The 13,775-nt window shown below is 49.0% G+C and overlaps 9 protein-coding genes across 9 annotated transcripts; 4 read left to right on the top strand and 5 right to left on the bottom strand.

Moving 5' to 3' along the window:
• Positions 1-185: 185 nt before the first annotated feature.
• L203_105872 (uncharacterized protein) lies at positions 186-2,027 on the bottom strand (the record flags this gene model as incomplete). Its single annotated transcript, XM_066215234.1, has 5 exons — positions 186-391; positions 442-1,069; positions 1,114-1,349; positions 1,394-1,698; positions 1,888-2,027. The coding sequence occupies 5 exons, from the start codon at positions 2,025-2,027 to the stop codon at positions 186-188; spliced, it is 1,515 nt and encodes a 504-aa protein (XP_066071331.1).
• A 1,156-nt stretch (positions 2,028-3,183) lies between these two features.
• On the top strand, positions 3,184-5,220 carry L203_105873 (uncharacterized protein; the record flags this gene model as incomplete). The annotated part of the gene is made up of 8 exons (XM_066215235.1): positions 3,184-3,215; positions 3,359-3,562; positions 3,729-3,763; positions 3,810-4,302; positions 4,351-4,599; positions 4,647-4,903; positions 4,945-5,007; positions 5,057-5,220. The coding sequence occupies 8 exons, from the start codon at positions 3,184-3,186 to the stop codon at positions 5,218-5,220; spliced, it is 1,497 nt and encodes a 498-aa protein (XP_066071332.1).
• An 82-nt stretch (positions 5,221-5,302) lies between these two features.
• L203_105874 (uncharacterized protein) lies at positions 5,303-6,325 on the bottom strand (the record flags this gene model as incomplete). Its single annotated transcript, XM_066215236.1, has 8 exons — positions 5,303-5,360; positions 5,416-5,474; positions 5,665-5,745; positions 5,795-5,940; positions 5,991-6,007; positions 6,054-6,164; positions 6,207-6,267; positions 6,322-6,325. The coding sequence occupies 8 exons, from the start codon at positions 6,323-6,325 to the stop codon at positions 5,303-5,305; spliced, it is 537 nt and encodes a 178-aa protein (XP_066071333.1).
• Positions 6,326-7,252: 927 nt separating this feature from the next.
• L203_105875 (uncharacterized protein) lies at positions 7,253-7,867 on the top strand (the record flags this gene model as incomplete). Its single annotated transcript, XM_066215237.1, has 1 exon — positions 7,253-7,867. The coding sequence occupies one exon, from the start codon at positions 7,253-7,255 to the stop codon at positions 7,865-7,867; it is 615 nt and encodes a 204-aa protein (XP_066071334.1).
• Positions 7,868-8,033: 166 nt separating this feature from the next.
• L203_105876 (uncharacterized protein) lies at positions 8,034-8,707 on the bottom strand (the record flags this gene model as incomplete). Its single annotated transcript, XM_066215238.1, has 3 exons — positions 8,034-8,086; positions 8,161-8,442; positions 8,500-8,707. 3 exons carry the CDS (start codon positions 8,705-8,707, stop codon positions 8,034-8,036), a joined length of 543 nt encoding a protein of 180 aa, XP_066071335.1.
• Positions 8,708-9,310: 603 nt separating this feature from the next.
• On the top strand, positions 9,311-10,309 carry L203_105877 (uncharacterized protein; the record flags this gene model as incomplete). Its single annotated transcript, XM_066215239.1, has 4 exons — positions 9,311-9,374; positions 9,428-9,532; positions 9,765-9,896; positions 9,945-10,309. 4 exons carry the CDS (start codon positions 9,311-9,313, stop codon positions 10,307-10,309), a joined length of 666 nt encoding a protein of 221 aa, XP_066071336.1.
• A 654-nt stretch (positions 10,310-10,963) lies between these two features.
• On the bottom strand, positions 10,964-11,668 carry L203_105878 (uncharacterized protein; the record flags this gene model as incomplete). Its single annotated transcript, XM_066215240.1, has 2 exons — positions 10,964-11,441; positions 11,496-11,668. The coding sequence occupies 2 exons, from the start codon at positions 11,666-11,668 to the stop codon at positions 10,964-10,966; spliced, it is 651 nt and encodes a 216-aa protein (XP_066071337.1).
• A 421-nt stretch (positions 11,669-12,089) lies between these two features.
• Positions 12,090-12,719, bottom strand: L203_105879 (uncharacterized protein; the record flags this gene model as incomplete). Its single annotated transcript, XM_066215241.1, has 1 exon — positions 12,090-12,719. The coding sequence occupies one exon, from the start codon at positions 12,717-12,719 to the stop codon at positions 12,090-12,092; it is 630 nt and encodes a 209-aa protein (XP_066071338.1).
• A 352-nt stretch (positions 12,720-13,071) lies between these two features.
• On the top strand, positions 13,072-13,464 carry L203_105880 (uncharacterized protein; the record flags this gene model as incomplete). Its single annotated transcript, XM_066215242.1, has 1 exon — positions 13,072-13,464. The coding sequence occupies one exon, from the start codon at positions 13,072-13,074 to the stop codon at positions 13,462-13,464; it is 393 nt and encodes a 130-aa protein (XP_066071339.1).
• Positions 13,465-13,775: the final 311 nt, after the last annotated feature.

Consider the following 13,775-nt stretch of genomic DNA (forward strand, 5'->3'; position numbering starts at 1 on the left):
GGACTTGCAAAGGTATAAGTTTTTGTGTTATGTGTAAGCATCGAAACCCAGACAAACCAGCACAAATGATATAATAAACAAGATATCAAGAAAACACCCTATATTCTCAATTTGTACAATTTCCTTGAATCGTGAACTGGCTCTATAGCGCCAAAACACATGCGGTCAAGAATTCGCAAGACAGTCTAGACAGAATTGACGACGGGATAGTGGGGCTTCTCAGCCAAGTCGTGCTCCTTCTCCTTCTCCCAGTTGCTGTTGGGTTCTGATCCTTCCTCGTCCATGCTTTCGACAGTCGTCTCAACTAGGGTCGATGTAGGAGGCCAAATGGTAGAGAGAATGAGGTAGATAGCGGAAGCCATGAAATAAGAGGTGAGCCAGGAGCCCTTGTCTGTAAAAAAAAAATTAGCCGTGAAACTGACACATTCAAAAACGACTTACAAAAGTAGGAAAAGTTGCCGATAGGAACATTCTTGTTGATGGCATGGATGAGACCGGGAAGGTTAATGGGGAAAACGATCAAAAGAGTGACAAGAGCTCGCCAGTTGACACCATAGTGGTACCTGTAAATACCCTCATTCTGGTACAACATGGGAACATGCAGCTTGGTCTTTCGAACAATCCAGTAGTCGGCAATCATAATAGCCACCAAGGGGGCAAGCACGATGATATAACCGGAAAGAAAAGTGGTGAGTGCTTGAGCACTAGCCTGGATTTTCCAAGGACAAGTAGCCCAGCCACCGACAAGAGAGGTGATGAAAGCACCCCTCTTGATGTTGAGCCACTTGGGAGCCAAGAATGCCAAATCGTTGGAAGTGGCAATAGAGTTGGTGGAGATGTTGGTACCAAGGGTAGCAAAAGCAAAAGCAAAAGCGACGAAAAAGGCGCCAGCACGGTTGGTCCAAAGATTGATAATGGCGGTGGGATCCCAGAAAAGCTTTCCGTAGATTTCTTGACCGGCAGAAGCAATGACGATACCAATAAAGGAGAAGGTAAAGTAGACGACAGGAATGAACAAGAGTTGCCAGTAAGAGTCGGAAGTCTTTCGAGCGTATCTCGTCAAATCAGGCTAAACCAAGTCAGCAAGTGTCAACCCGTGCAAACCCGACTCACAATGTTGATGGCTAATGTGGTCTTTCCAGAGATAGCAACGTTAATACCCATCAACCATGCCCAAGATCTGGAAGCACCGTGGAGGCTGCTGTGCTTGTGCAAGACGGGACCGCCACCCCCTGCTCTGTGAACCGCCCAGCCAAGAGTCGCAAAAGCAGCAATAACAGCAAAGATAGACTTGACGAAAAACAACCATCGCATCTTTCGGGGAGGAATCATAACGAGCGGGAATTGGACTATTCCCGGTTAGTCACGACGACTGTGCAGACATCGCACGTACTGATCCAGAAAACAAAATACGCAATCATCTTGTTGCTGGTGACTCCCTGGGAGACGGGGATGGTGTTGTGGTACGTCCTGAGCTGTGGCCAGATTGCCTCAAGACAGATCAAGGTACAAGAAGCACCGATGAAGGTGTTGATACCAAAGTAGATCAGACCCAAGACCAGACGGGAGACGACGGCAAAGTAGGAAAAGTAGAACCCAAGCGAAGCACGCGAAGCGATTGAAAAAGGGACATGGTGACGGGAACCAATCACACCGTTGAGCGTCACCGCGGCGGCAATAATAATATTCCCAATCGCTCTAAACCTGTCAGCGCGACTCGCAGCCGACACCACCTACACTGCGGCTGAAGCCTCCCGCCAACTGAGACCGAGAGCGACGATAGATCCCGCCTGCTGCATCGTGCCGACATTGGCACCGTCCGACAGCCACAAAAAGAGGTAATTGATCCTAGAAACGGTCAACCCGGCCTGTTTCCAGCCCACTCACGCTCGCCAGTTTCGCTGCTCGACTGGGACGACATCGACATCGGCATTACTCCAACCATCGTGGGTGGCATACGACGCGGGAGGCGTGTCGAGGTGCCAGTACTCGGCAGTGAACCACTTTCTGACTTGCAGCTTCTGCATTTTTCCAGTGGCAAACCTGTCGTTGTGCTGCGAAATAACAAAAGACAGAAAGAGAATCCAGAAAACAAAAAGAGATTTATATTATTGCCGTCCATTAGGGAATTAATCAAAGGCATGGGAGGCAAAGCCACCGCACGTCCCTCCTGTCCAGGGGTACTTCCAAACCAGGCACCACCGTTCCATGCCATTTGCCGTGAAGCCACATGGTGTCTTGGAGCTAGAACACGGCGCCAAACAAAACTTTTGAAACAGAAATCGACATTTACGACGCTAGTGCTGACGACGCCGGAAGAAAAGGCCTGCCGCGGCTCGTTCTAGCATTAAATTACCATCCGTTCCTACGCCAGAAAGGCGCGCAAAGACTAGTACCGTATGTAAAATCACTTACGCCTATTTAGCAGTGTGATCCGAGGGATAACGGCAAAGGGACTGTGCGGAAGCGCCCCTCGTAAGCCAGAGCGACGTCAGGGCTTCGGGAATTTGTCTCATGGTGATGGGAGTCCCATGATGTTCCAAGCCGTGTGCCTGGGCTTACTTACGGTGCCCTGAGCATGGCAACGTGTGGGTGAGATGTGTTGGTGTGATTGGCCTTTTTCTGGACTATCCTTAGAGTTTATTTGAGCCCTTCTCTATGGGTATGAGAAAGCCACGTCAGAGGCGGAGGTCGCCGCTTTCTTGTCGAGGACGACGGCCAGATGGTATGTGTCGGCATACATTAGTGAAAAGTAAAACTGGCGTCAATGTATGTCAACGAGCTTGCACCCAGTGGTCAAAACGGGTGACGGTTCAATGCTCAACCGCCAGCTGCTCTTTTTGGCTTACTCGTGCCGGCTCCTCTCTCGCCCGTCGGCAGAGACATTCCAGTAAACAAGATTTGCCACTGGGCGTGGTCGATCAAAGCGCACCTAACCCGAAACCTTCGGGGCAAAAACAAAAAAAAGCCGAGACGCTATCTCCGATAGTGGAGGTAGAGACATCTTCAAGTTGATAGATATAGACAAAGTCTTTAGGAAAAAAAAAAAGCCGACTTTCAAACAAGTCTATCATCCGTGAAGAGGAGAAAGTGGTATAACGGATTTTTCAGGCGACTTGGACTGCTCTTCGTTGTGCCATTGCTGTGATCGGCGTCGATATCCTACGCAAGTTTGAGTTGTGCATGTTGTCGGTGTGCTGGTCGGAATCCGAAAGGTGAGCTGTTCCCAGGCGTGGGTAGAGGCTGGGTGGCTGTGGACTCGGACGCTGCCACGGCAAACGGGCTCTGCGTGCTGTCGTTCGGCCGTCAGCCCATGCCTCGGTCTCGACTCTGGTCAATCGGTTGATGCTTGGTGCAGCGGCTTGTATATAATCTTGGCTGTCTCTGCTGTCGGCACACGAGTATTTCGCCTTGTTGATTCTGTCCCACGGCGAACGTTAGGGCATCGCATTCCATCAGCTGCAATTAAAAGTCCGCCTGGCCTCTGCTACTCGGGTCGGCTTTCCTTTCAAAGCGCCACACGGAAAGGCTCCAAGGAGAGAAGGCTTTGGGTAGTCACTGGGTGACTTATATTTACGCTTGACCCTCACCCACCACCCCTACGCTGGTGTGAGTGCTTGGTTATCATACTTTTATTACTCGTGATACGGCACAACTGGGTAGCAGATCCTAGCGATGAGCCCATTTGTCCAATGCCCGTTTGCGCGACCAACCGACGAGTTTTGCAGAGGGATGCTAGACTCTCCGGTCATTGCTTCTATAGGTAACTATGTTTCCACTGCAGCACGTTCAGCCATTGACCATGCCAGGCACGGTTCTTATAGATGCTTTTGACGGCTTACCACGGCCAGTGATGGAAAGCTCGTCTCCTGAACCGTCGAGACCTCTGTCTCCTATCCCGACGCACTCACCTACTTTACCCATGACGAAACCGCTGTTCATTCCCCCTGCACGGCTGGATATCTCGCCCCCGCTGTCTTCGCCGGGTACGTCGGGCACGTCGTGTCCGTCTGGCCCCTCGACGCCCCAGTTGTTGTTTGATGATATGCCAGCTCTCAATGTGGATGCCGTCTATGAAATGCTCGGCGGTGGTGCTCTTTATGCTCTTGTTGGCGCTAGGTTTTGGCTGCCCCCACACAAGTTGAAGACGTTGATAGACAGAGCCCCTCCAGAGCGAGACGATTGTCCGAAAGAGGTGGAAAACAGGTTGAATAAGTTGGGCGAAGAGATTTGGGTCTGGAATCGGAATGAGAACACTAGGATGACCCGAGCAAGGATACGGTATGAAGGTGATGCTAGATAGTGAGTGGCAGAGCGAGGCGGTGGTGTATGGCCGTTGACGGTTTGTAGTTTTCAATCGGTTGTGAAACCGCCGTATCGAACGATGGCTGAGATATCAGCTTCGCCGCTTGGCAAGGCAGAATACCTGCATATTTCTCCTCCCTATTCTCCCGAGGACGTTGCGACACTCTTGACAGAACGTGAGACTCTCTCGAATGAATGGCGACCCAAGATTGTGTATGAGCCAGCGCCGACTGCGTGCCATCCACAACAGAAAGACTGGTTAGAAAAGATACTGCCTGATATTCAAGTACTGTCGTAAGTATTTTTGAATTTTGTTTGTTAGTACTGATCACCTCGTCAAGTCCAAATCATGAAGAGCTGTTCTCCTTTTATGGCATTTCACCAATGCCTATCTCGTCACCCGCTTTGCGGCCAACAGTAGAGTCTTTGATAAACTATCTACTTCACCACGTGGGTATTGGCCCTGATGGACAAGGTATCATTGTCATTCGCTGCGGCCGTCTAGGCGCTTGTCTTGGTACCAAGTCTGGCGGCTTGGTATGGTGTCCAGCATACTTTGATGGTAAACTCTCAAAGCGAGTCAAGGACGTTACAGGAGGTAAGTATTACAGATTTGTCTTTGGCTTATTTTGTTTTCAGCTGGCAACTCTTTCCTCGGTGGGTTTATGGCTGGTTTGTCATTGACAAACGACCCTTATGAAGGTGATTATGCTGTAAATGCAAAGTCTTTCAAACTTAATCACGTTTGTAGCGCTTCTTTATGGTACCGTTTCCTCTTCCTTCGTTGTCGAGCAGTTTGGTATTCCATTTCTCATGGATCGTACCGATCCAGTAACTGGCGAAGAAATCTGGAATGCCGATACACCGTCTCGTCGCTTGAATGAGCTCAGAAAGCGACACACTCATCACGGATAGTCTTTCCGATAGATTTTCTCATAGGTGTTTAGTAATCAACGCAATTTTTGTCATGTCCTACATAGGGTGTATACCGCAAACGTTATGATGTGGATGAGTATATTGATAATGTCAAAGCAGATGATACGATTGTACAACAGCTAGAAAGACCATGAATACTTTTGGACGAGATTAAAAGTTATGTATAACACTTGCCTCGAGTTCTTTTCATCTCTTGTTAGGCTGTGATGGCCTTGGACACATCTCCCTGCATGCTGTGATCTGTAGCATTAAGCCCAGACCAGTAAAGCCGTCCAGCAACCTCCTTGACGAGCCACTCCATTCCTTCTGTTAAACCTTCACCTGTGAAAGCAGAACAAGGATACACAACCCATCTGTGGGAGAGTATCGATTGGAGCTCAAGGACCTGGCGGTCAATTCGGTTCACTTTGACATACCACTCACATCTCTCATCTCTTTCAGAGTCATGGAACCGTCAAGGTCTTGCTTATTTGCAAAGACCAACAACGTTGCTCCTGCCAATCTCTGTTCTGCGCGTAAGAGTTTGATCTCCCATTGCAATACACGTTCGTACCTCTTCTTTCAGCAACTCTTTCAGCTCATCCCTACAATCTGTCATGCGCATGCGATCGGAAGAATCGACAACCCAAACGACGGCATCTGTAGACTCAAAGTAATTACGCCAGTAAGGCCGTAACGTACGCTGGCCTCCGACATCCCCTAACTCTCCATGGTCAGTATAGAGCCATCAAACGGTGCCCAAAATGTACAAATGTTGAGCGTATAGCTATCCACACGTCAGACCTCGACTCGAGCGAAAAGGCAAAACCTACCCATCTCTAACTAAAGATTTGATATTAAACCCCAGTGTGGGACTGACTTGAGATATATCCTCTCCATTCAACCTTTTCATTATAGTCGTCTTCCCCGCATTATCCAAGCCGCTACAACCGATAAGCAGACTATTTAAACCAGATCTGGCCTACAGAAATAAAATCCTCATCTCTTTCGACTTGACCTTGTTTTTTCTGATAATAGTGAGCAGCCCTGGTCAAACAGCTTTAGTCTTTTAGCTTTCAAAAGATACCAAAACCAACTTACCCATTGAGTATCAACCTTTTAGGAATACCTATTATCACTTGAAAATAATTCGCCAAACCAACTAGCGGCGATCGCCGATTCTTTCTCTCCCAACATTCTCTTCATACTGCCTCTATCACAAAAGAAAAAGCTCTACTATACATTACATCATATTCCAAAGTGCTTCTACCTTTCAAAAGTTTTCACAAATTCACAAAGGATATTCAAATTTCAAGCACAGGTGGACCACCTCGCTACATGGATCAGTAGACAAGCAAGTTGAGACTGGACAGAAAATGATTGTGAGTGGTGTTGGGAATGAAAACGGATATTCAACTGTGATGAATGAGGCTTTGGGTTGATTATCTATTGTTGTAATTAACTCGTTTATGACAAGTTATGACAAGTTAGTTACTCTTTAGTTAACGGCTTGGGTCACTTCTTTCGGTTGCTTTCATTGTTGACTGACAAATTATGTCATACATCTAGAAGTCTTCTTTCGGTTAGCCAGATCTTCCTAAGAGACAGTATCAATCTATCCAGCTCTTACATGACCTACTATTGTTGAGGCCTTCCTGCCAGCACTTGGGTTACGTCATGGATAGCTGGAATAGAAGGCAGTTGTCTTGATCCATTCTCTGCGAATTTATCAATGACAATCCTTCCTTACATCTTCTCGGCTTCTGTGGCGGTCATTCAACCATATTACCACCTCAATGCATACAATGGCCTGCTCTTCCCTCTCCATCATCCTGACACTTTCTCGCAACATATAAATACCGTACTGTCCCTAGTCTTGTCTCTCTAGTGATGTATCTTACGTTCACACGTCAACACACATCTCTACCTTGATCTCAACTATTACTCATTCACCGATAGCCTTGGGTCAGCGACATTCAACCTTCTCCAGTTCTTACCCAATCTTTATCACCGTGGACAATTTTACTTCAACATGCCTGGAAGAATACGTCCTGATGACATACGAAGTTCTAACGATTCCGACTTATACTCAGATTGGCCCCCTCCAGGTATTATAAGGCCCCCCTCCTATGCTGTTCGTCTCCCTGGGGAAATCCTTGCCACAGACGGACCACCGGAAGTCAATCCTCCAAGTGCTTCACTTACAGGCCAGCCTTCAACTGACAATCCCTCTTCTTCCCTACACAACGATTTCGATTGGATCCTTCTCGATGTGGAAGGCGACAATGGAAACGATATCTTTTTTAGACCAGACAGGACATCTGGGGGAACCGATTTCTTTATCCGTTTTAACGTAGGCGACAGGCGGGATTCTATCCACTTTTACTCTGATGCACAATCAGAACAGTTGGCAGAGAATGATTGGATCGATGACATATGTACACGTGGAGTTACGCCATTGCCATATCATAGAAATCAGCGCGAATCTTTACAGCAAGCGATGAATTCCAGATTCACCGGAGCAACTAGCGAGGGGAGGAATGGTATAGAGGTGGATCACCCTAGTATGAGACTAATGGAAGAAAGCTTGAGAATAGTATACCGTGACGTTATTGTTCCGAACCAAAATAGTAGAGGTGATAGGTAAATGTCGGTCCAATTGGCAGCATACTTTGCTCGCATGGAACGCAATCACTAGTTACTGCTTGTCAAGTGATTATAGAGCCACAAAAGGTTGTTTGCAGAAAGCTGTGTTCCAATTGATACTCTACTCTGGGCAGAGATTGAATGCATCTCATACAACATGATAGGAGTTACTTGGTGTGATGGATCCTAAGCTTGCCCGGAACATGCACATAGTTGTTGGCTACGATGGTTGTCAGCGTATTCTGCCCAATTGATATTTCCCCTGCGCTTAATACTAGCAGTGTATAAACTTACCATAGTTCTTGGGCGGAATTTGAATCTTTTTTGGCTCGTCAATCTTGTATGGCCAGCCTTGTTTTTCGACAAAGTAGATGGCTTCCTCCTTGCTCCTAAATGCCAAATTTGTCCCCTGTACGTAATCCGCCGAGCTAGCCCAGCCCATCAATCGATTCTCCCACCGCCCAGATCCCTGGAGGACGTCCCAGTCAACCATCCATCTCTTTGTCTTTCCTTTTGCTGATTGCATAGTACTCTTGGTAGGTCGGTAAATACGGACGGGACGGTGGAGTAGTTCAGCTAAAATGGCAGTCAGTCGCTACCCCAGCGCTTTGCGTCTGGTCCAAGTAGACGCACGAGGAGCACCAGACACAAGGTCGGATTGAGGGCCGTTGGCTATCTCATTCTCAGCAGGCACCGTCCCATCCTGGACGGCAACGGGCACAGGTGTCGTATCTGACTCTGGCCTACTGCGAAAATTCGAGACCACAGCTGATGTACTCAACGTTCTTTTGCTGAGAGGATTGGCCAAAACAGCTTGGAGGGACGGGCGAATGGAACGCATAGCGGATGAAGATGGAGAGATAAAATGCGAGGTGATGAGGTAAGATGGGTCAATGTCGGACGGAATCAAATGGATCACCCAACTGACCTGGCTTTAATCCGTCAGAAATGAGCCAATGTCTATGACCGTCGGCCATCTTCTTGCCTCCACCTGAATAGTTCACTCTACCAACCCACATCTGTGTGTCAAGACTGGGTCACTCGGGTGGTTACAGTGGTTATGCCCTTGGGACGAGATACTACTTAGTAGTTAGGATATGATATCTAGAGACAGAAAGCTAGATTCATTCTCTGGGGTTGTGTCTCTGCGTTGTCTATCCTCATATACATCTTCTCCTCGACAGTGTAGACAACCCAACACACAACCTCCACCATCCTTGCTTGCTGTGTTTCTGACACTGTGTCATGAATAATACCCATAATCAAGATGCACGCTCTGTACGAAAAGGTCACAATAATGCAATCTACGTTGCATTATTATTTATTGCCTATATTCCATGTCATAGCTCCAACGTTCTGACAATCTGGCCTATCAATTAGTCTTTTTGGAATCATTTCGGCATGGCAAGCTTGAGCGCGCTACTATTCCCACCATCAGCTCGATATGTCTGCTGCACTGCTCAAGTCGTCCAGGGATTATACTACTGAAGACGTCAAGACGGGCAGATGTGAGGGATATTGTATTTCACTTGTGATAAACACTGAATTAGGATCATATCAGTATCTCTGACCCGCCTGGTAACGTCTCTCCGCCGTCCGACAATCCATCCACTGATCCTTCACCCCATAGCCTGGGTCGTGGCGAGAGCCCATACCATGAGCACCGGTACGTCTCTCTGTCATAACCTTGGATTATGACGTGGAATATAGCCAATAAATAGTAATGCAATCTAATTGCATTATTGTGACCTTTTGGTACAGAGCTTGGATATTAATTATTGGTAATATTCCTGACACTCTCACCCCTGCCCATCTCGCTCACACCCTCCCAAACCGAACTGAACACCCCGCGAGCTCTCAAAGCGCTGACTGATTGGCGAGACCGCCACCGTCGCCAGAGACCAGCCATCCGACCCACACACCTGTCCTTACCTCGCCTAGTCGCTTTGGCATGGACCCGACACAAGACCGCCGACATCTATCCCATCATCAGCGCCAACCACCTGGCCCGTCTCCAACAACCCATCGAGGTCTGTCGCAACACCTTCACCCCGTCAACCTGCTCACATCACCGACAGGCTCTCCGCATCCCACCGACCAGGTAGCGACACTAGACAACGCTTCCGAGTTTGACTTGGGCTTCCCCTACACCTTTTTAAAACAGACCCGCCCTACCTGCCTGACGGGATGTCTTAGGGAATCCCTCTTGCATCTCCAAGTGAAAACACCATCCACATCTCCTATGCCAACTCGAAACCAGGCGGACGAGATCCAGTTGGCGCGACTGGTCGAGGCTGGACGGACAGCGTCCTCACTGAGCCACCCGGTGAGTAGCTTGCGAGTGCTCGTTGTGAGTGAATGGCATCTCTCGTATATACCTAGCGCTGCAGCTCTCCTCAAGTACCACCCCGTTGTCAGGATCATGTACAAGGTGCGGATATAAGAACACAGCATACTGTGTATGCAGAGGAATGGTATAGTTGGTTGAACTAGAACGTGGCTTCTGGATGCAGAGCAAACAAGATATAAGGAAGGGATTGTGGTTCATAGTTCGCCAAGGAATCAATCTTGATAGCTGTCTTCATCTATTTGAGATAGATACTCCTACATACTCCACAAGTCCCAAGCACTCCCAGATCAAGCCCAAGAACAACCTCATTCCTGACACCCGTCCGCTTCTACCACATCCACGCTCCTCGACTCATCACCCTCCCTCTAAACTCCCATGTTGCTCACCCTTCTGATCCACCGACAGACGTGCCACGTTCGTCTCCACTTTCACTCTCCTCCCACTACTATGCTCATAGCAGAGTAACTTTTCCACGCTCCTCGGGACATCTTTATCGTCGAATAAAATTCCTGCTCACCCACCAGGCCGTTGCCATACAGCCGTCATGAACCACCTGTCACGTCTTTGGTACTACCCCAGGGCTCTAGATAAAAAAACATAAACCGCGAAATAGCTCCGCCAAGAGTCGTCCTTGTCACAGCAGCCCACAATCTAGATTCATTCGCAGGACATCTATCAACAGGTCTTTCCTCTACCGCTGTATCTTCTCCCGCCGTCCCCCCTCCCACCTCATAGCGCACCCTCTCCTCAGCTTCCCCCTTCACCATCCTGAGTCGTTTCAGGTGGTCTCACTGATTCACCCAGCTCAGTCTCTATCTCGCTATCAGGGTCACCTTGGGTCGTGAACACTGTAGAGCTGAGCCCGGAGTCTACTGAACGCCGGGTGGCTCTCTGCTTCCTATATACGGTACTCGTGGAGGTCTTTCCTCTAGCTGAGAACGTAGGCGGGAGAAATGTTTTCTGGGAGGAACTTTCGCCTAAGCCCAATTTCCCTCTCAAATGTCTTAGGTCCTCGGGTTGAGCAAACACGTGCCTCAACCATAAACTTCCCATGCTTTTATTGGAGCTTTTGACAGAGCTTTCCTTGGCGCTTGCCTTGGATTCTCCCTTGGAGCTTTCCTCGTCCTTTTTCTTGTCCCTTTTCTTGGGGCTTTTCCCAGATCTGTGCTTATCCTTGGGCGACATGATGAACCACAGCACCCCCAACCACCACCCCCCGGCCCGACTATATACGCACCCATCCGGTCGGAGAACAGAGTCGCTTCACGAAAAAACAAACGGTCGCGACGCGTCAATGGAAGAACGCTCGGTAGACAACAACGTTCCGAGCCTGTCTCGTCCATCCGCCACGATCCTTTCTAACTCCCCCCCGGTGAGACACAGCTGCGACGCGGATGCACGGCGGAGTGTCGTCCGCCGTGCAGAGAGGGCTGGTGGCGTGCAGCCCTCCATTCGTCGCGCGTGTCTGAAAGGAAACGCCACAAAGGTTGCGGTGACTGGCGTGAGGTTGTTCTTGCGCTGGTCTGGGAGTGCTTGGGTGAGTGGGTTGTGTAGGAGTATGTATCTGGGATGGGTGATGGCAGAGGTCAGATTCATCCGCTGGGAGCTATCAACCACAGTTCCTTCCTTATATCTTTGCTCCACGTCCAGAAGCCACGTTCAGTTCAACTCACTACACCATCTCTGCATACACTGTATCTGTCTTTTACTATCCCAACCTGGTACATCATCCCGACCATTAGTCGGTGTGTGCTGCATCGTGCCGCTGTCTGGGCTATCCCGCTGTGGTGCATGCGGGGAATGTCAGTGGAATGGACAGCAACGACGCGACATTCATTCATGCAGACTACACTCCTGGCTCTATATACCAGCTTCATTCATTCCTCCCTGTCTCACTCCAGTCTTTGGAAAGATCTCCTTCAGATGGCGTCATTGGCGAAACCTCGTAATTGTCCCCACTCCCTAGAGGCTTCCTTGGTATCTTGAGCTGAGACACATGTGGCGGTCCACGTTTGCGTGTTAATCTAGTCTTCGTCCATCCACTAACTGTCTGGGACTCGTTGCGCAAGGCAGTTTGCATTTTAGGGGTATTTGTCGTCAGGATGCCAAGGGTTTGGTGGTACAAGTCGTTTGTTTCTTTTTTACTGGCTGTGTATGCCTTGCTGTCCTCCGCCCATGTTTGAAAAGCAGTAAGTCTCCCATCCAACCTCCGATAGTCCTCGACCGTCATATCTCCGCCGGAAAAGCAGTTTTCAAGTTGCGACAACTCCTCGTTGATCCAATGCATACGATTTTGGGGATGCGTGATCGTACGCGTTTCCTTATGGAGGTTACAAAATGTGTTGGCTGCACTACACATTGTATCATAGTAGTGCCGGGCAGATTGAAGAACCTCAGATTCATCAGTCTTGACTTCTCGGTAGTCAGCAGGGGGTTCTTCGTAGGAAGGTGCATCTTGCTCAAGCCTTTTGGCGAGTGATCGGTTGGTGTCTTGAGAGGACATGAGTAACTAGAATGGAAAACAGATCGATACGGTAGCGTTGCGGCGTTGTTTTTGGAGGGCGTTTTGGGACAGGACATTTGGATGGCCATGGACAGTTATTAACCTGTCAAGAGTTTGCTGCGGCGGGGTGCCAAAAGCGGAGTGGCATGGTATGAGATGGAAGATTGGTCATTGCCGTACAAAAGAGGGTAGTCTTTCCGACCGTTTCCTTTCAGCTGGACCACGAGTCACTTGTGACAAGTGGTCGGGACACTGGGTGCTTTAAAGGTAAGACATGGGTTGTGACAGTTGCGGGAGTTGAACTGCCTTGCTCTCTGTTGAGTCTGTCGCTGAAAGCGGGATATCTGGCGTCATGTTGGCTAATCATGGGCTGGCGTGGAGAAGGGAGGGGTTGGACGGACTGTTGAGGGTTTTGCAAGGTGGCAGAGTGGTTGACACATCTCGAGGCGTGGATGTTGACGCGGTGAATGGTATGCTTGACTCGGTGGGATGGGTTGTGGCGCTGGACAGATGGGTGGTTGGGGTACTATTGCGGGTGATTGTCAAGGTGGCATGTCCTTTCTACAACTCGTGGGTTGTCAAAGGGGTGAATCGTGGCGAGTCCAAATGGTGGTTGCAGCGTTGCAAGGTTAGCATCCTCTCTACGCGATTGTCTTGGTCCAAGGGGGGCGTCTTGGACGGGATTTTCAAACCAGCAAGCGCTGGAGATGTTGAGAGTAAGCGTGAAGCTCATCCGGTTCAGTAACCACACCCTGTCGAGCTGTTTGCAGTATGAAAAGTCGCTCCTATCAGCCGGGTCAACCACTTTTCGTGTCTAAATCCATCGTCGCTACATAGAGTTGCATTATTATCGCAGTTCTATGCACCGTGTTCTTCTTCAAGAGATACCAAGACAAACGAAATACCATTCTATGCCTTTCTCTCCATGGACAGTTCAAGCCAACGCGGCGGCTGATAATGACGTGGCTTTTAATCGCGTCCCGACGCGAACGCGTCTACGCTGAATTTTACATCTCGCATCGTTTTTTCTTCCATCCATTCCCCTCCCATCGTGAA

Source organism: Cryptococcus depauperatus, chromosome 7 (assembly GCF_001720195.1).
Source record: "Cryptococcus depauperatus CBS 7841 chromosome 7, complete sequence".
NCBI lineage: Eukaryota > Fungi > Basidiomycota > Tremellomycetes > Tremellales > Cryptococcaceae > Cryptococcus > Cryptococcus depauperatus.